Raw genomic sequence first — 21694 nt, 5'->3', positions numbered from 1 at the left:
GGCATCTGGTCCCATCAGTTCATGGCAAATAGATGGGGAAACAATGAAAATAGTGACAGACTTTATTTTCTTGGGCTCTAAAACCACTGGGGACAGTGACTACTGCCATGAAATTAAAAGACCCTTGCTCCTTGGAAGAAAACCTATGACAAACCTAGACAGCATTTTAAAAAGCAGAGACATTACTTTGCCAATAAAGTAGTCAAAGCTGTGATTTTCTAGTAGTCATGTATGAATGTGAAAGTTGGACCTTAAAGAAGGCTGAGTGCCAGTGAACTGATGTTCTTGAACTGTGGTGTTGGAGAAGACTCTTGAGAGTCCCTTGGACTACAAGGAGATCAAACCAGTCCATCCTAAAGGATATCAACCCTGAATATTCATTGGAAGGACTGAAGATGAAGCTGAAGCACCAGTGCTTTGGCTAACTGATGTGAAGAGCTGACTCATTGGAAACGATTCTGATGCTGGGAAAGATTGAAGGCGGGAGGAAAAGGGGATGACAGAGGATGAGATTGTTGGATGGCGTCACCAACTTGATGGACACAAATTTGGGCAACTCTGGGAGATGGTGAAGGACAGGGAAGCCTGACCCTGCAGTCAACAGGGTCACAGAGTTGAACACGACTGAGTGACTGAACAATAACAACAACAAGTACTTTGTGTTTTATAAATGAGAGAAAGTAGCTGCAAAATATAAGAAATTATATCCTCCAAAAAATCATTAAGGTCAGACTGTGGCAGAGGAGTCTCATGTTCTGCTTGAGAGAGCTGACTTCCATAACATGAAGTATGAGGATGTATTAGAAAAATGCAACCCAGTATCTTAGTTTGGGATGCACAGAATTGAATAATGAATGGCAGTGCAAAATGAAAGTTGATCATGACTATATTGTATCGGTAATTGGTAGCAGTAATTTCTACAATGTGTGCTCTTAAAACAACAACAACAGCAACTCCTCACTAAAGTTAGTGACTACCAAGATTTCTTGAAAAGTGGGAGCATAATTCAGTTGCTAATTGCTCAAAACTATAAAAATATATATTGATTTTTGTAGCAGCATTCCAGGGAAAGAATGTGGTCATAGTAGAATTATTCACAAAATGGAAATATTCCTCATTTCTTCTCAATATTCAACAACAGCCCCAGCTGGCAATTTAATTCACATAATTTGCAGGCCGTATGTTTCCTAACAAGCCTGTCTTACCCTTATTAATTTCAAAAAATAAATTGTGAATAGGATCCAAGTTTTTGTCACTAAACACCTCATGATCCCCACACACCCTAAAGATCCTTACTGAGCAAGATGGGCTAACAAAATCGTTAAGGTCTCTGTGCGTCAATGTGTCATTTCATGTTAATTTTAAGAAGCCAGTCCTCCTCAAATACTAATGGTGAAATATCATTTAGTACAGTGCCTCGTATATAGTAAGTACGGAGTGGTTTTTTTAATGTCATTTTTTACATTCAAGTAAAACCATCTCCAATTTATATAAGAAATTATTAAGACAAATAAATATGCTTTCCAGATGTTGCTCTGTCTTTATCCACTTTTTTCCATTGTCAGTTAATGTAGTAAAATTGGAGAGGGAGAATGGATTCCAGGCAGGAAAGTTGAGATCTGAGTAGTGTCTGTCATTAAAACTCCAGATTTACCCTGTTGATTAATTATATCATTATTCCATCTTGGTTAACTAAATCCATCTTGTGAAAGTGAAGTCGCTCAGTCGTGTCTGACTCTTTGTGACTCCATGGATTATACAGTCCATGGAATTCTCTAGGCCAGAATACTGGAGTGGGTAGCCTTCCCCTTCTCCAAGGGATCTGCCCAACCCAGAGATCGAACCCAGGTCTCCCACATTGCAGGTGGATTCTTTACCAGCTGAGCCACAAGGGAAACCCAAATCCATCTTAGGTTGATTTTTTTTTTTTTTTTTTTTTTAAAGCAACAACAGTGTGAAGGGAAGAAATTCTTTTCTCCTGTCCACTACAACTTTTGAAAAATGAGATTTCTGGATATTTCTTTGTCTGTTAGTATTATTTACAGATAGCATGATATTACTTTTAAAAGGGTGAATGATTTGCTTGCCAGAGACTGTTGCAGTTCAGAGTTAGTATGCTTGTTCTTATTGAGTTCCTGTAGTTGTATGCTATAGTAATTTAGAAAGAAATTAACCCAGGGAAAATTTGGCCTCAATAAATGATTAATGTAGAAATCCTATTTATCTCATGTTTATCCTCTGCTGCCCCAACAAAACAGTGGTAGAGTGTAACTTAAATATGACTGCATCTGATCAATAGTTCTGATTTATTTGTTTCAGTCAGGCCAAAAAAAGTTGGGAGCATAAAACTACAAGGAATTGTTTCTCTAAAAATACATTTGCTAAATGCACTTGCCATTTAAGTCTTAGAACTGCACTTGAATTAAGTGCTGAGGAATCCAGCGCACCCTATACACTAGATCTGATTTGGAAGAGGGCACAAATGAAATTCTTACTGGCATTTATTTATGTAGGCCTCTTTACTAAGTTTGGAGGGTATACTGGCTTTCTAAGTCATCAATGTTGTTAATAAATGCCATTTGATATTTACTGACTTTCTGAGCAAGTGTTCATGAATGTTTCTTTAATGATATTGTAGTTTAGAATAGGGATCGGCAACTACCACCTTTGGGCCAAATACAACTTGCCACCTGTTTTTGTAAATAAAATTTTATTTATGCTGCTCTGTTTACATGTTGTTTGTGGCTTCTTTTGCACTACAACAACTGCGTTGAATAGTTTAGACAGAGAACATATGGCCTGCAAAACCTGAAATATATACTATCTGGCGGTTTATAGGAAAACGGTTGCCTATTCCTACTCTGGAATAATAAGATAAAACTACATATTTACTGATAACTTATAAAGATCTAATTATTTAGTCTGCACTTGGTTTCTGGAGTAATCAGCCACACATTTATTTAATGAACAAATATTTATTGAATGTTTGGTTCAAAGGATATAGTAGGGAAAAAAATAGAGTTCTCAGTATTCATAGAATTTACATTCTGGTGAGAAAAGGACAAATGATACAGAGAAGTAAGATAAGAACTATGGGGAATATTAAGACTGTGTTGCCTGTAAGAACCAGAACTTAAACTTGTGAGTACTGACTGCCCCACCGTCTTGGTCTATGAAGTATACCAGGCTATAATATATTCATGTCTCAGGCCATCCACTGTAAGTTATACATTACTATGCATGCACGTGCATGCTAAGTCACTTCAGTCGTGTCCAACTCTGTGTGACCCCATAGACGGCAGCCCACCAGGCTCCCCCGTCCCTGGGATTCTCCAGGCAAGAACCCTGGAGTGGGTTGCCATTTCCTTCTCCAATGCATGAAAGTGAGAAGTGAAAGTGAAGTCGCTCAATCGTGTCTGACTCTTTGCGACCCCATGGACAGTAGCCTACCAGGCTCCTCTGTCCATGGGATTTTCCAGGCAAGAGTACTGGAGTGGGGTGCCATTGCCTTCTCCGATACATTACTAGATGTGTGCTAATTAACCAAAAGTATACTTATTAGCCTGTCTCTCTCAGTTTTGTTATAAACTAAAATCCTAATGTTTTGTTCTTTCAAATGTTTAATTGATGCTTATTTTGATTTAGTTCTTAAAAGCTATTTTTAATTAGAAAAATTCCCTCAAAGCCTCTCCAAGTGTTAAAATTCTAAGGAAAATACTAGCTAACCAAATACAATAGTGTATGTGTGTTCAATTGCTCAGTCGTGTCCTACTCTTTGCAACCCCATGGACTGTAGCCCACCAGGCTTCTCGGTCCATGGAATTTTCCAGGCAAGAACCCTGGAGTGGGTTGCCGTTTCTTTCTCCAGGGGGTCTTCCCAACTCAGGGATTGAAACCAGGTCTCTTGCATCTCCCTCATTGGCAGGTGGTCTCTTTACCACTGAGCTACGAGGGAAGCCCCACACTCATGATCTTACACACACACACACTGAGGTGTAGAGTGTGTATGTGCACATTGGTGTGCATACTCTCTTCACTGAGAGACGCTGGAAGCAGTAACTCCCCAGAAATAACGAGCAGGCCCAATGCCCAGATTTTAGTCTCTTAACACCATTCTCCGATAGAAAGAACCAGAGCTCTGAGGAGAAGTGATTGATTATAGGACTGGGGTGAGGAAAATAAAAGATGAGCCTGGAATACCTTGTGACTTCTAAAAAATAAAGATTTGAAGGAGCTTCTAATGGTCAAAGCTGAAACAATTTGAGCAACAAAATAATGGCACAATTGGATTTTAATCCATGAGTGTGTGAATTTTCTGTTCAGTATGGCAAATTATCACAATTTAGCAGCATAAAACAACACGCATTTATTAATCTCACATTTTCCATGGTCATGAGTCCAGTCACAGCCGCACTAGGTCCTCTTCTCAGGGTCAAAAGGCTCTGGTCCAAGTGTTGGGTTGTCTCGTATTCATCTGGAGGCTCAGCTTGGGCATACTGTGCTTCCAGCCTCATTCAGACTGTTTGGAAGTATTTGTTTCCAGTGGTTGTAGAAGTGAGGCCCTAAAGTTCCAGAGGCTGCCTGTCCTAGCCGTGCGGTTCAGTTCCCATCATAGAAGCATACTTCATCAGGGCCATCAGGAGCATCCTTAAAGAAGGCCTAAGCCCTCTCAGCATCAGGCCCTCACAGGGTTACTTCCCTTCTGATTATTTCAAATTCAACTGATTATGGACTTTAATTATGTCTATAAAATCCCTTTAACTTTGCCATATAAAATAATTTTAGAAATGATATCCCATCACTTCTGTTATATTCTTTTATTAGAAGCCAAGACACAGGTTCTGCCCTCAGTGAAAAGATGGAAATTACATAAGAATTTGACTCATTGGAAATCATTCTGTGATGTGTCTGCCATATCGAGTCCATATGAATAGAGGCAGTCTAATAAATACATAAAGAAATGGAGAAGAAGAGATTATTCTTCCTCATAGTAGATTCCCATTCACAAATGTGGAAGGAAAGAGGGAAACAAAATATTACTGTTAGCAAGCACCACTGTAATAAATGCTGCAGACAAGGTTCTCTAATGGATGCTAAAATTAGTGGGTGCAAGATTGAGGAGACACAGGATTTGCAGAGTCTCAAATATCTCCTCTAAGATACTCATCAACTACAAAGAGCAAAATGCAGTGACTTTTTATTGGAGCTTGGTAGACAACAGCTTTGCCAAGTAATCAAGGCAAAAGTCACCACAAATGAAACATCATTGACATTAACCTCTTGATAGAATGAACTAAAAAGGGCACAACACTTTTGTCGTACACATCCCAAAATGCATTACCTTGCTTCAGTCCTGACAAAATAACAGACTCAGCCCAATTGAGGAACATTCTAGAAACGACTGATCTGAACTCTTCAAAAGCATCAAGGTCATAAATATGAGGAAAGACAGACTGAAGAGGAGAAATAACAACTAAATGCAATATGAGACGCTAGAATGAAAAAAAGAAGCACTGGCTGGAAAAAATGGTAAAATTCAAATATCTTAGTAATTTCTTACCATTTTAAGTTCCTCTTGATAATTATATAAAGGTTCTATAAAATGTGATCACTTAAAAAAAAAAAAAGATGTGATCACTAGGAGAGGTGGGCTAAGGAATATACAACAGTCCCTTACACAGGTGGTGCTAGTGGTCAAGAATCCACCTGCCAATGCAAGAAATGTAAAAGATGCGGGTTCGATCCCGGGGTTGGGAAGATCCCCTGGGGGAGGAACAGACAACCCACTCCAGTATTCTTGCCTGGAGAAGCCCATGGACAGAGGAGCCTGGCAAAGAGTCGGACACGACTGAGCACAGCACTCTTGTACTAGCTTTATAGCTTTACTCTGAGTCTTAAATTCATTACACGTAAGAGCTCTCCTGTAAAAAATTTTAATACAAACTTGTGCTTAGAATTTTAAGTTGGCAAAAGCAGACATTAAGGTCATTTACTGATGTTTCATTTTTTAGTTTGTTGGACCAAAAATTTTGGACAGTATTGTGTACATAGCCATCGAAGAGTGAATACCTCCATGTGAAGTGGTGGAATTTGTCCTGCCTCACAGATAGTGTTTACATCACCATGTTGTGCTTACATCATCATAGACACAGACTAGGGAGAAAATGAGATTTCTTTAAACACTCAGTTTTACTGTTAAAGCCTTCTCGTGAATTTACTACATATGAAAACATTCTCTTTTAAAAAACCTTTTAATTGTTTAAAAGGTTTTCTTTAACATCATACATATGGTATATAGAAATCTATGATTCGAGAGGTGTTTAGTCTTTTCAGTTGGTTCAAAAAGCTCTGAATTGTCTTTATATGGACAGTGGACAGAAATGGATCATCTGTATTATGTTTCTCAAACGTATTTTCTGATCATGTCACAGTCATCTGCTGTGACTTTGCTTATACTTATGCTAATGGGAGATGAAGTTATTTCTTAGTAACTATGAAACTATCGATGTAGGGGCTGGTGGAAGACCCAGAGGGATGGGGGGTGGGGTGGGAGGGGGAATCGGGATGGGGAATACATGTAAATCCATGGCTGATTCATGTCAATGTATGGCAAAAACCACTACAGTGTTGTAAAGTAATTAACCTCCAACTAATAAAAATAAATGGAAAAAAAGAAAAACTACTGATGAAAAGACAGGGATTGAAAGCAAATGGAGAATTTAAAACAGTTTGGGCAAGTCTATCGTTACCATGTTTAAGACTGTTTCTTTATAAGACAGATTTAGTAAATGAGTAGATAACTCTAAAGAGAGATCTTTTAGAAATGCACCAGACACCACTAGTGCTGCTTGGATATGGCAGTTTTTTATGAATTCATGAGCCTCCTTACAGCATTTTTTATGTTTACTTGAAATATGGTATATAAGAGCAGTGCCTGGGGCATGTAAAGTGTAAGCAGTGGTGTCCTGTATTAACATAGAATTACTGTTGTTGTTTTTACTGTCATGAGTCTATGAATTCAGTCTGTCATGTAGAAACAATCATTATAATGTAAGCACTTACTATCTTACTGCAACTGATTCCCCAGTGACATTTCAAAAAGTCAGTATTTGGCCGCAGAGTGCTTTAAATTTCTGAATGGACTGGAGCTTAGGGGCCGTGGGGCATTTCACAGGAAGCACATGACCCCGAGTGGACACACAGCAACTTTAGTCTGTCTGTAGCCAAGTTGATGGCAGTGTTTACCCTTGAAGTTGTTTTTACCCAAAATGTAAGTGTTTTTGCTTTATTTGTTTGGTACTAATTTACTGCAGATGTCTTAAGAGTAAATGAATGGTTAAACAGTGCTTTGAGGATTATGCTAAATTCAACTGCCTTTGTTACTCTAATACTTTTACTCTCAGAAATGTATCTATACTTGTGAGGCAGAAAGTGAGCTGATTGTTCTTAAATTAAAAAATCATGTCTCTAGACCTCATATAATTCACTATCTGTCTTTAGTTAATAAAATAAAAATTTTTGTTTTATTTTAATAAAGTTAATTAAAGTGTTTTGCTTTAATTCCTATTGTCATATTAAGGACCATGAAATAACAAAAGATTTATTAATTATTTGTTATGCTGATGGAGGGACTAAAGGAGTAAACAACTTGATTCCTGTCTCATGGCGCTTACCTTATAGTTTGAAAAGACAAAAAGCAAAAATTAAATGGAAATCAAACAGTTGGCAAATAGACACTATCGCTGTATTAGCAATAAAGATTAAAAGATGCAGAATGTACACTATACTTTATAGTTGTGTGTCTTTTAATTGAGCTTTCCTTCTAAGTTTTTGTTGAATCTCTGATTGACTTAGAAGTTTTTTAGAAGTAAGTTTTTATTGCTATATTAAGTAAATATTACTCATAAAAGATTGTTGGACACTATGCTGCCTGCCCACTTAGAAGCTAGTTTAAACTTGGGAGTCTGAGTTGACTTCATCAGTCTCGGATTTTGTTAAATGTATTGTAGAAGTGTGTATTAAGAGATTTGAGCTTGTAGGTTGATTTGTGAATTTGGGAACTCATACAGTAGAAAATTGAACTTTTCAGTAAGTGATTTGATAAAGATGTTTATGCCTGTTTCCTCTTCGTTTTACAAAAAAAAAGTATAAGATATAACTCTCTTTGAGCTGTATGTTTTTCTTTGTGGAGCAATACCTTTTGTGATCATGAAGATTAAATGCATTTAACTGTGTCTTGGTTTTGCACAATTGTAACATTATTGCAGAGGGTTCCCTATCCCCACTTCCTCTCCTGTGTTTTTACAGGAAGTCAGATGCCCCCTCAGCCACCTGGGAGCCAGTCAGAATCCAGTTCTCATCCTGCCTTGAGCCAGTCACCAATGCCACAGGAAAGAGGTTGGTCTTCAGTTCATATCTTACATACGTTTGTCTTTTGAGTATATAAGGTTTAAATGAGTTTGCTTACCTAGGTACCTCCTTATACACATTTTTTTAAAAAGCTATTATGTTTTCTCATCGGATGAAAGAAATACCTAAGAACCGACATATAACAATAAATACTGAAAAGAAGGATGGGTTCTGGTAGATTGGGTGGTTTTACCAAATCCCAGTTCAAGCTCCAGAGAATCTGCATGTCCACATAGAACCAGGAAGGATAGTTTAAACATAACTGCTGTCTGATAGTTGATCTAGCTGTGTAAAAATGACTATTGATGAGTCAATTTTGGTATTGGTCCTAATGAAGTAAAGTGCATCTGTTTAGCTATTTTGGCCATTTACTTTTCCCATGATATTTAACAGTAAACTTTTAAATGCATAGTAAAACCTTATATTTTAGGATTATAGGATCTTAGAAATGGAGCTGACCTGGAAGACTGTAGAGTCCATTCATCTCAATTTATGAATAAAGAAATTGAGGACCATAGAGGTTCTATATGACCTTCTTATTCTCAGAGACTAGTTAGTGTCCGAGCCAGAAAAAGCAGTGTGAGCTTTTCCTGAGCATTCAGGTTATCCCGCATCTGCAGACTCTGACCTTTTCCTCAGTTCTACAAGTTGACCCCCATATATTCTTGCCTTGACTGAGGCCTTAGGCCTTTATCTATTTGCTTCTGTCTTTCTTCCCCCTTTTGGAGGAAAAGTTACTCTTATTGATGGTGGAGATGGTGATTTTAGTCCGGATGAGTGTAGCTAGGATTTAGTCTGGATGAGTGTAGATAGGATTTACAAGTGTGCTATACCATCTAGTGCTGTGCCTGATCACCACCTCCTACTGCCCATGAGTCAAGCCTTGCCTGCCTGCTCCGCACCACCCTCCCCCAATAGAGATGCCACGTTCCTTCACTCCCCTTCTTCTCTCACTTGCCCAGAAGACAAAAGTTGCCGGCTTGGTAGCTAATATTTAAAGGTTCCTGACCCCTAATGTTTATAATTATTTCTGTATGAGTTGTAAAGATGATGATTTGTTTCTAATTAGATGAAGTTTCAGTTATTTTACATATTAAAAACTCAGCAATGTATTATTTAGAAAGTAATACCAATAAAAAGATGGATTACCCTTATCTATACCTCATTTGTGTTAAAATGAATGTTTAGTAGGAATAAAATGAAATTTTAATTTCTAATACCTTTACATATTTAACTTTTTATTATCATTTAATGTGCAGTTAATACTTTAATTCCCTTATCAAAATACTGCGATATGTTTTAATAATGGAGTAGTAATGGTTTTTAAGCTTTAGAGTGCATGAGAACCATCTGGAGAACTTGTTAAGCCGAATTGTGAGGCCACACTGCAGGTTTCTGATTCTGCATCAGAAAACCTGCATCTCCGACCAGTTCCTCAGTGCTGCTGATGCTGCTGATCCAGGGACCATACTTGAGAACCACTACTTCGTAATGATACTCTAGTGTGTTTTAATAATTGTGTGATGTGTGTACTTGTTTCTCTGTAAACTTCCCACTGTGGCCTCCTATAAATTGGTCTTGTATGTCACATCGTCTCTATAAATTGCTTGTTCTGTGTTAACTCCCCTATGGCTCTGTTGTCTGGGAAACATGACAGACGCTTCTGGAAGGAGCACTGGAGCCAAGCCAGTGGGAGTTTCCCCAGAGTCCCTTTTCGTGGCTATCGGTTGTACCTACCTTGTGGTACTGGGTCAAGGAAGTGAATTAAAAAAGAATAGAGGAAATTATCCTGTGCTGAAAGCCCACTCAGGCCAGACCCAGAGCTAAAATGAAGATATTTGTTGTTTCATTTTCACCATAACCCTGTAACGTCATTCCTACTGGGAGAATTCTGCTTACTTTGTAAGCATCAGAAGATAAGAGGTACTTTATTTGGAAATCCTACAATAAACCTTTATTGCTACAAACTGAAAAAGAACCCCTCTTCTACATTCTCCATTGTCTTTTCAGTCCCTTCCACCTGATAAACATTTAAGAAATCTGAAAATGTAGAATGCCAAATGTGAAGAACAAGATGACAGGAAATGTAGTTAAATCAAAGTTTTAACCTAAATGAATACATTTGCAAGACAAAATCCAGGGTGTTCCTCTGGTGTCACTGCATGGAAACCACTTGTTGATTGTTTGGGGTTTTTTCCCCCTCTTATGTCTAGTGTGATTTAGGTAACTAGTAGTGGATGCATAACTGAACCTGTCTAGTTTTAATGACCATTTCCTTCAAATAATAAAAGATGACTTTTATAATTTGCTAAATCTGAATTGATTTTTATGAACGTGTTCTTCTAACTTCCCTGAGACTGTGCTGGAAGCCCCATGTGCATCCCTTGGATGGTGCTTTGCCATGTAAGAGTTAAATTTCCTCTAAAATTGGGTAACAAGTACTTTTTTTAAATGACTTTATAAATCTAGGAGGATATGTTAGCTCTTACCTGATCACACTTGATCATGTGTTCTAATGGCAGATGACATAATCATTTTAATGATTTGATACAATAATGAAAAGCATTTTTTGTTTGTTTTACCATCATTTGGTATGTTCCAACAATATATATAGTGCAAAGTAAATCTAAGAAAACCCTTACTATGAAATTCCCCAGTATTGATTCCCACGTAATTTAACTTACTTTATACCTTTATAATTTATATACCCTCGCCCCTTATTTAAGGAAGTAATGAAAGAAGAGGAAAAAAATATATTGCTGAGTTGGCATCTTATTTTTAAAAATGTATTCTTTCTCAGAAACCATGGACCCTGATAGACAAGATAAGGCACAGCCTCTTTACTGCTGAGTGCTAACATAACCAAGCTAAACACTTCCTTTTACACTTATTTGTTTTAACAATTAAGATTATAAGAGAGTAAAATTCCACAATTATACACATTTTCTTCAATATACCCATAGGAGATAGATTGACTTTAATGGTGGAGAATCCAGAAACACACTTGCCCAGAGATACCTGCACAAAATGAGAGACTCAGGAAAGCCCGCTTTCCTGTGGGGTGCAGTGTCTGGGTCCTTCCCACACTCCCTGTGGGGGTCAGCCTAGCTCACCTGCCACCCTGGCGCTGCATCCCTTCAGGCTCAGAAGCTGCTGTCTTGCTCTGCTGTCATTTCGGGGGGGTTGATCTTTGTATTCCCATTCAGGAAGAACATTTATTAATAAATTACATACCCTGTTGAGAATTTTGCAAGTCTGAGGCTGTCCTAGGGTCCGAACAGTGCTGGCAGCAGCAAGGCCATCTCCTTGTCCCGAGGTTGAGCACAGAGTCCGTGCTCCATCTAGACCTGGGGCCCTGCAGTGCCCACCCCCTCTTTCCCTGGTGGTCCTGGTGTCAAGTATATCAAAAGGCAGCAGTCACAAATTCATTTCCCCACATTGTGTGTAGGCAAAAATAAGTGTATCTATAGTTTTCTATTTTCCATCTACAAAGGTGTATGTGGGTATGGCCATCAGAATTTACAGAAAGGAGGGAGACACTTTGGAGATCTATTGACTTCTTTATCCTTATGAAGTATTGTCTCCTCTATGTTTCATGTACTTTGCAGCATAAAACTTGATTTATACTATCCTGTTTGCATATTATGTGGTGCTTCTTACTAAGTGAATAAAAAAAAAATTAGTTCAGATTCTTTGGTATTAACTTTTTCATTACTGATATGTTTGTTTTTTTAAAACATCAAAACTTCAGCTTAGTATTGTCATTGGTTTTTATTTAAGCCAAATCTTTTCTCTCTAGACCTCATATAGCAACATGCTCTCACCCAAAAAATCAAATACTATGAATTATACAAACTAAGGCATTGGAAGAATAGTTAAGATAACCCTAAAATACTGAAATATATTTTACAAGAAAATTGTAACCAACATATTTAGATTCACTTTATCCTTATTTCTTAGTCTTTAACATATTTATCTTAAAATTTGAAAAAGGGAGTAAGAAATGGCTTACTAGTAGATTGTCCTATTTTCTCACAGGGAATATAGGATAGCCATCTGAGTAGATAAATAAGTATAATTATTATTAACATCAAAATGATCACATTTTTAACCTCTGTAAAACGTTAAGCTTAATGAAACTAGCAAATGCCCTTCTAGTTTATTGGATTAGCAATTAGGTGAAAACGTTTCGAGAAGGCTTATTTATTTGGACAGATGTAGAGAGGTTCAGAATTAATTTTTTGAAAACCTTTTAATTGAATTCCCTTTTAATTTTCACAGTGGTGTCTAGTTAAATATTCATGTTAGTGCTAGTGGTTTTCTGAAGGTCTGAACTAGATCTGGATTCTCAAAATCAACATAGGTTATTTAACCCTTTTCATCTAGTATGCCAGCAGGGACTTCCTTAGTGTAATCCCATAGTATTTGAATAATTAGAAGGTAGTAATGAGGATTTAATTAGTCCTTGAGATATGCTGAAAGCAGAACCACTAAGAACCTTCCCTTTTGGATATGGCTTGCAGGCAGAATTGATGGTGCTCCCGGACTGTGATGTGCTAGGAAATATATTCTGTTGCTGGAGGCAGTACTTAGGCACCATTCCGTGACCGTAAGGAGGGCGTCCTGGGTGAGATTTTCCAGAATTATCGTGTTCCCCCATCCCCAGCCTTCATTCTTGTCCAGGTACAGGACAACCTTTCTTCCTCTCTCAACTGTTTAAATAGGTTTGTAGTTATAAGTCTACAGTATTACTGTACCTAATTGAGAATTGTCTTTTACTGTATGAGTGGTGCCAAAATTAGGCTAGACAAGTTGTGTAGCTACTCTGTAGTTTCAGGACAAGGAAAAAAATCACAAAATATTGCAGTTTTACGTATTTTTAGTATTTAATCCAGCCAAGCTTCGTTCTTGACAGCTGTTTGTCAGATGAATCACAAAATTCTCATCTTTGGAATCTGATATTCACAGTGATATTTGTCAGTAGCTCCATTTTTATAAACACAAATAGTGCCATTTTCCAGAAAAAGTGTGTGGCAGAATGGTGAGCTCCGGCATTTAGATGTCCTTTTTGTGTGCTACCATAAGAAGGTGAATCAGAATCTGTGTACTTCGAAATATAAGGTTTCAAACTTAGATATTTTAAGTAGATTGAATAGAATGTGTCTATGTTCTGTTATTAATCCCAAATGTTAACTGCCTTGATATAGTTTTATTCCCACTCTTTAATGGTGTATGTTAGCTTTTCAGCATATGAATAGAATTCCTCATCAAATTTCTAAGCACATTCTATTTGCATGGGGTAAATCTTTCTCTTCCTTTTTAATGGGAAGGGCAGAAAAGAGATCTCTTAAAGTAAATCCAGTGTCTTTCTGTAGGTTAGACTGAACTCTTGAGGGCCAGAACCAAATCTTATTTATGCCCTGCACCTTATGCTACAGTGGCACCTTCTATATACTAGGTGCTCAACAAAGATTAAGTTGAGCGACAGGAAATAATTCAGCCTTCACAACCATTCAGAAGTTTCAGATCTATTCAGAGCACAGAACAAACAAAGAACAAAATGTTTCTTGCTCTGAAACTAATTAGCCTCCAACTAATAAAAATAAATGGAAAAAAAAAGGAAAACAAAAAGCGTACCATATTGATGTCTTCTTTCAGTTTTACCATTGTAAGTCATTTGCTGTAGCATAGTGTTTCTCTCTCTTGCACCAGGTTAAAGCCACCACTTCTGTCTTACATTCTTCCAGAAATATTTCTACAATCATACAGACACAGTGTCAGTCTGAGGTGGGGTGCTCGCACCTGGAGCCTCACAGTAAAGTGTGCTGTCCAGAGGCCAACCATGCTCTTTACAACCCCAGAATATTTAGCGGGAAATAAGTAAAACTTTGGAAAAGTTTTTAATGCTGTTGGCTATTTCCTGGTGATATTCACACCAAAAATCAGTTTTGAAATTTTTAAAATTATTTTTGTACATCTTAATTGACCTAACTTAGTTGTCAAGAATGGATTAACCAGTAAGTACAGAAATGGAAGAGACCACCGAGATAATGGTTACGGAGTTGGAAATGGGATTTTGTGTGTGTGTGCAAACTATAGAAATTATTTTGTCGCTCTTTCTCTGAGGTTCTCAGTTTTCAGTGTGATGGTCAGTCTGCAGATGCTCAGATGGTTCATAGGTTCCCTGGTTGTCAGAGAAGGATCTCCCAGTCAACCTGTCTAATTGTTCTTGCATGTAAAGGTGTTCTTATCACTTACATTGTGAGCATACTAACTGTCAAATGATGCTGCCTTTCAGGACAAGGGTATTATCAAAAAGAGAAAATAGATTCCTTTCCTCAAGCCTTGTTGTGTAAATATAGTAGATCAGCATGTTAAGGCATTCATGACAGTCTACCCTCACCCCCAGATGCAATTAATTTAGCCTCCACTCTTAATTGAGGATCCCTTTTTTATAATCGGTAGCAGATGAAAATAAACTCAAATGGGAGGTACTGTACAAGAGAGACTATCTAAGAAGTTGTTTCTAATTTCTTCAGCCCCAGAACTCTGCCTCTGGGCTGGATTGTGGACCAAGCGGAAGCTAGTCAGTAATGAAGGGAATAGCAGTATAGGAATTGTATGAGGGTTAGCGTTGAATTCCTATTAAGTCTGCTATCTAGAGATCTGTTCACCAAAGAGCTTGGGGAAATAAATACCACTACAATAAAAATCAATTTGTGTTCATTGTAGAATCATCAGTCTGAATTTTAGAATATTTTAAAAGAAGCATAGTTTTGTTACTTTTGTATGTGCAGTAATTTTTTTGAATTGCCAATTAAAGCTTGTTTCTAATAGTTAACACTCATTTGTAATTGGCTCATCATTCTTCCGTGAAAGTATTTGAGAACATCTGGATCTTAGGTAAATTCAGCATTGTGTATTGTGTGCCCTTATTTATAAGAACATGTTTTCTCCTGTGCTTTATGGGTCTGTACCTCAGTGAAAGACTGCCGTCTGCTTTGTTCCCCAAGCCAGAAAGCTAGAAGGCATCCTTGATGTCTTTTTCTCTCCTATCAGCTCTACGCTAGTCACCCCGTTCTGCAGACTCCGCCCCTCGGTGGTTTCTCACGTCCTCCTTTTCTTGGCTTTCGCTGGCAGGACCCCAGCCCAGGCCCCGAGGCTCCGTCAGCACCTCCCAGACACTCTTCCTGTCAGCTTTGCTCCCTCCACTCCGCTTTGCGGGCTGCCTCCAGAATGGTCTCTCCAGAAGACTGGGGACACCATGTCATCCCTTGATAACAGCCTTTAAGAACTTGCCTCCGCCTTTGGAGGAAGGCCTTCCTGTGCTTGGTTACGGGGCGCCGTCTGACCCACCCAGCCTCCCTTTCTGGGCTCGCTCTCATCACTCCTGCCTCATGGTCTCCAGCCATGGTCTTCTGGGATCTTCGTGTGCACTGCTCTCCAACCCTTTTGCCACCCACTCCTCAACCCTCCTCCCTCGCCGACCTGTGGCCCCCTGGCCCATCTTTACTAATCTTTCATATCCTCCAAACGGCCTGACACCTAGTAGGTCCTTGAGTCCTGTCCGAGTTTCCTGCCAGCACAAAGAAGGAAGCATCGCCTGATAGGCCAGCACCGTCCTGTGCAGGCAGGCAGTGCTCAGGACCCCGGGAGGAGTTACTGCTGGAGCTCTTTCCCCAGGGAGAGCTCTGTGAGGACCAGGACCATGGGGCCTTGGTCAGTGTCTTACTACAGTGCCTCTTAGATGCATTCTTTTCCTCATCTTAATCTTCAGGGAATTTGGAACCCAAAATCTGAGTTTAGGTACAAACTTACCACTAACTGGTTTTGTGACCTTGGACAAGTAATTGAATTTCTTCTTCTTTATTTGTAAAATGGGGATCAAAGTGTCCCATGGATTTGTCGCATGGGTCAAATGCAACCTTGTATCGAAAAGGTACCTATTCCAAAGCATGGTGCAAATACTAGTAATCAAGCATCAGTCAGAGTTGACTGAGGTGAGACTGGGTTGAAAGCCCGGAAAAGTGATTTCTTTGCTTCTTCCAGCATGTAGGGACACATAAAATTGGCTTCACCCTCAGCACTGAAGTTGACTTTTGCAGCTAAATTCCAAATAATTATATAAGGAAAGGCCAAATATTTTGCTCCCATCTGCCATCTGGGTAGTCAGTCCAGTCCCTCCCCTGACTCTGATTTTCGCGATGATAGATGATGTCAGTAGCTGAGAGGGCTTCATGGGGTTGAGTGGGGAGAACTTAGATGCTGTCGTCTGTGCCTCTGAATAGAGGGTACGGTGGTGACAGGAAAGGGAGAGAGAGCGATTGTGCCAGTTAACCTGAAAGCACAGCTGGGAGAACACTGGGGGGCCTGGGTTAGAGCCTTGAATGGGTCATTAGTTTCTGTCTTCCTTGGAGCAGTTCATATTGTGAAGAGAAGCAGGCAGGCAACTGAACACTGAAGATATTAAAATGTAACAAGAATATTCTTTAAAATCTATTTTTCTCTCCAAATGGGAATCTGACACCTATTTGTGATGAGAAATGGTTCTGTGTTTATAGTCGGAGCCTCTGCTAAGGTGGTGCAGTGTGTGACCGTGATTTCACACATGTGGGGAAACATCTTTTATTGACCTGCCCTGAAGAAACAAGGCAGTTCTTCAGTGAATGTTTAACAGATGCCAACATGAAAATAAAACCATCCATGTGCAAAGGAGAAACGTGCCTTGCCTTTTGGTGGCTTTTGGAGCCTTGGGTGTTCTGTGGGTGTCCTGGCCGTACTCAGGAGGCCCTGCTGACAAGGCGCCATGCTCATGTGGACTTGGTGCTGGGCTCGCCGCTCCCCTGCAGTAGCTGGAGCACTCGTGCTCTCTCTTTGCTCTTCTCTTTGATGGATGGGGCGAACCATGATCTGGGTCTTGTGCTTAACGCTGTTTTTTCCATCAGGATTTAAGGTCTCCATTGCTTACATTGCAGAATTTGTTGTCTTGCATGAACAAGGAAAGGATACACAGTTGGAGGCTTAGGTCCACGTTTAAATGCCTTCCATTTTAATTTTCTGAAATTCCTTGTATTTGCTCCATTATTTATTTGACTTTCTAAGTCAGTCTTCTGACACCCTTCAACTTAGAGATGCATTTTCTGTGGATGGCCCTTTAATCCATCAATGACTCTTTTGGAGTTGTGACAGCCCGTCATTGCCTATTGGATTCAAGGAGCTTTCCTCTCTGTTTTTCCGTGGAGCATCTCCTCCAGATATGCCTTAAAGCCTAAGTATAATTTCATCTATTCCTGAGAATTTTTAAAATATTCTTAAAGATAAGCTATATCTCTGTCTTGTCCAGTGAAGAATTTTTCCTTATTCATTCACATCACAAAAATATTCTGTATTCATTTTATCTCTTACATGGAAAATGTGATTGTTTATAATGAATACATAAATCATTTCCTTAAAAAAATTTTTTTTTGATCTGCCAAGGTTTAGACAGTCACTGTGGATTTTTCTTTTCTATAAGAATTTTCTGTTTTGCAAGTAAGAGCATCATATAGCATTTTTTTCTAAACCAGGAAAAATACCCGCTTAATAAACCACAAATAATAGCATGTTGAAGTAAATATTTGAAAGGTCTTGAAAACTCACTTATAATGATGTGGATAGACATTTTAGAAATGATAATTTTTTGTTAGGCCTGTTTTCTAAGATTCCAAGATAGTAATGTTTTCTTAAAAACACATTAAGGAAAACAGAAACCTCTTCAGCTTAGTCTTTAATACTGGCCTCTGTATAAAGATTGAAGTATTAATAACATTTTCCTAGACTTAACATGAATGACTTCTACTGCCATGTAATAGAATAGATTGTCTAGAAATTTTCAACTGATAACAAATATCCATAGGAGGATGACCCTGGTGAGAATCATCCTTAACGTGCAGACTGAATGACTCCAGATAGGGTCCTGCAGCCCCATCACCAATCCTGCTTTCAGCTATTGGGTAAATGGGAAATGGTGTTCAAAGAATTGTCAGATTATGATGAAATATCTAAATGAACTCATGTGCCTTTGGAATGAACTTTAGAACAAGTTGTTAGCCCCTTAGTAGGTGGTGGGAACAAGTCTGGCCAAACTTGGGCCTTTATCACGCAAGTTCAAGGTTCCTCAACAAGCCCTCAGCTGAAGACTGGTATGCCCTTATCTGGGGCAAGGTCTGGGGGGTTGTCTTTATAACTGGAAATAGAATAGTCTCGTTTCAGACTCTAGTCTCCTTTCAAAAAACCTAATAGATTGATTTATCCATTGCATAAGTGTTATCAAGCTAGTGATTCACATAGGTGCTTTTGACCCAGTGATAAACAAAAATCAAGATCCTTCTTCTTTACACTGAGAGTTTATTCAGGCACTTGACAGGACTCTTGACATCTGTCTTGCCATGTAGCTTTTTTTCTCTTCCTCTTCCTGCCCCTCTTCTCTTTCCACTCCCCCGCTTGCTGTCTTAGCAGGCAAGCTCTAGGGACCCTGCAAGATTGGGAAGGATGCACGCTGAGTCTTAACACCGCTCAAAGCTAACCACTATTGTAGCTATTGATTGAGTGGCCTGAAACTGACAGGCTTCTGCTTTCTGAGTCAAGTTAACATGGCCAGCCAATTATTTCTGGAACTAGCTATCAGGAAAAGGGCACCAGTTTCTGGATAGTCAGCTGACTGAGGAAGGCTGCCCACCAGCTATGACTGGCTCTGGTGGAGGATGGAGCCGGCCAGCCCAGCACAGTGACACGGAGCTGCGTGCACTTGGGCAAGGGCATCAAACCATTTGCCAGGAGACCACAGGGTGTGGCCACTAGGAGAATTAACCATGGTCCAGGGATTTGAAGCACTTTCCAACATTGCCATGGTGCATGGTTTGAAGGGGAGCCTGGCAAGGGAAGCTAGTTTGAAAACTTAGGGTCACTCATATGGGTGATAAATGGTGGGTTATATTTAAAAATAATATGAATAATAATACCTGTCACTTACTGAGCCTCTGCTGTGTACAGGCACTAAGTTGTATGCTTTACAAAGCATGTTCACATTTACTCTTATGAGGTAGACTCAGTAGTCATCCACCTTTTTCAGAGAAGGAAATTAAGGCTTGACTGTTAACTTGCTGAAGTGTCCTAAGCAAGTGAGGACACCATAAGTGGTGAGGCCAGAATTTGAATCTGCAGTGACAGTAGAGATGGACAGAGCGGATGCATTTGGCAGATATTTAGGTGATAGAAATAATGGCGCTTTCTGGCCCATTAGGCTATCAGCCGTCGATTGTTCTTGTCTTGAATAGCTGTCTTCTTTTTGCCACAAATGACTACTTGAACATACTCTGAACAAGGAGCCAAACCATCACATTTATTAAACTGTTTTCCCAAAGTAAAAGTAAATGGATTCTGAATGAAGATGTTTTCTTATTCATTAAAAAACCTCTACTATTTCGTTCCAGTTCTGTGCCAGTCACCTGGCTTGGTCCAGAGGAGACAGATGCAAAGAGAATGTGATTGTTTAGAGCCTCAATGCTCACAGTCTGGGAAAAGACAGTCACCCCTACAAATAATGATAAAACTGTGACAGCTGCTCTCTGTCAGCTAACATACAGCATAGGAAAGTGTCTTTTTTTCTGGAAGGCCAGAGAATGCCATGGAAGCAGCAGGAGGAGGAGCCAGGAAGGACTGGAGCATGTCAGTCTCATGGTGGTGAATGACCCTCTAGGCACTCAGTATTCAACAGAGGACACAATCTAGCAGTCTGTTTTCAAACTGTGCCTCTCAAGCATGGGTTTTTTCGTTGAAAATATATATATAAAATATCAGAGGTCATTGCACATAATCAGGGTAGAAACTTTTCTATGAAGCATACAGTGTATGTGTGAATACTGAATGTGAATATATAAACATATATGTATACTCACATATACACATTGAATCTTGGTAGAAGATATATTTCTTAAGTATGGATTGTGGTTAAAAAAAAATACTTGAAAGTGGTTTTAGTGAATTAACCTCTGTGAGCCTCAGTGTCTTCATAGCTGTTTTGAAGTTTAAAAGAATAATGAACAAAGCCATTAGCACATAATATCTAGTCATTAAATGTCAACTGTTATTAGGCTAGTGAATAGTCCATTGCCAGGAACATGAGAAATGGTCCATAAATATTGGTTAAGTGGATGAATGTATGAAGAAGGCAAGGGAGGTAAAAGTGTGAGTGATTGAATCAGAGTGGGCACTCCATGATGACCATGTAAACATGATGGGTCTGGAGAAATAGTCAGGTCACATTTGAAGAGACTTGACTGCTGGACTTTTCGGCTTCATTCTGTTAAGCAATGGAGTCAGTGGCTAGTTTTTGAACAAACACTTGAATATCCCTGGAGAGATGATAAAGGATGAATTCGTAGCATAAAGTGGATGTTGAGGTACATAGTTGAGAGCAGGCTGTCTTAAGGGTGTCTCTGCCTTTTCTCATGGTCTCTTTACATTTAGCAGCAGGGCTAGTGGAAGGCTTCAAGAAAGGGATTGGAAATGTTAACCTAACCATAGACAAAGTGAAAGTGAAGTCACCCAGTCCTGTCCAACTCTTTGCGACCCCATGGACTGTAGCCTACCAGGCTCCTCCATCCATGGAATTTTCCAGGCAAGAGTACTGGAGTGGGTTGCCATTTCCTTCTCCAGGGGATCTTCCCAACCCAGGTCTCCCGCACTGCAGGCAGATGCTTTACCATCTGAGCCACCAGGGAAGCCCATAGACAAGACCAGAGCAAATAGAAGGGTGCCCGGTGACCACTGGGATTCAGCTGAATGCACAGACTTTGGCTTCCAGGAATGCACATTGCGGCATCCACTTCGCTAGTCAGACCTATTCTTAGTCTTTTTCAGATCTAGTTAGATTTACCTGCATCCTACCTTCAGCAAAGGGCTCAACTTAAACAGGACTTCTTCAGGGAAACCTCCCTTGTCCCCAGTCCAAATTGGGTCTTTCTCCTATACCTTCCGAGTACCTGTACTTCTGTTTTCTTTTGCTCATACTTCCTCTTAGTTGTTTGTTGGTGGCTGTCTCTGCCATTAGAATGTGAAGTCCACAGGGCAGAGCCTGAGTGCTCACTGTTTACATCCCCAGCACCTAGCATGCTGCCCAGAATCTGTCTCAGTTACTTTGTGATTTTATCATTTTTCTCTGTTGGTAAGTTTTATTGTCTACTTAACTAAATTGTAATTCTTCGAAGACAAGGATCACATCTTTTACTTTAAAAAAAAAAATGCT

The 21694-nt window shown here is 39.3% G+C and overlaps 1 protein-coding gene across 9 annotated transcripts in view; it reads left to right on the top strand.

The window, feature by feature from the left end:
• ARID1B (AT-rich interaction domain 1B) overlaps positions 1 to 21694 on the top strand; it is a 412333-nt gene that overhangs the window by 309677 nt on the left and 80962 nt on the right. For 7 of the 9 annotated variants that reach the window (XM_070461645.1, XM_070461641.1, XM_070461637.1 and 4 more), the window contains one exon: positions 8308 to 8397. The exons of the other annotated variants lie outside the window; for them this stretch is intronic. In XM_070461645.1, coding sequence (XP_070317746.1) covers positions 8308 to 8397 — 90 coding nt within the window. The remainder of the gene's footprint in view (positions 1 to 8307; positions 8398 to 21694) is intronic. 9 annotated transcript variants of the gene reach the window in all.

This window comes from Odocoileus virginianus, chromosome 34, assembly GCF_023699985.2.
Source record: "Odocoileus virginianus isolate 20LAN1187 ecotype Illinois chromosome 34, Ovbor_1.2, whole genome shotgun sequence".
NCBI classification, from domain to species: domain Eukaryota; kingdom Metazoa; phylum Chordata; class Mammalia; order Artiodactyla; family Cervidae; genus Odocoileus; species Odocoileus virginianus.
The sequence above is the reverse complement of the archived record's forward strand: the minus strand, read 5'-3'. Positions and strand labels throughout refer to the sequence as shown.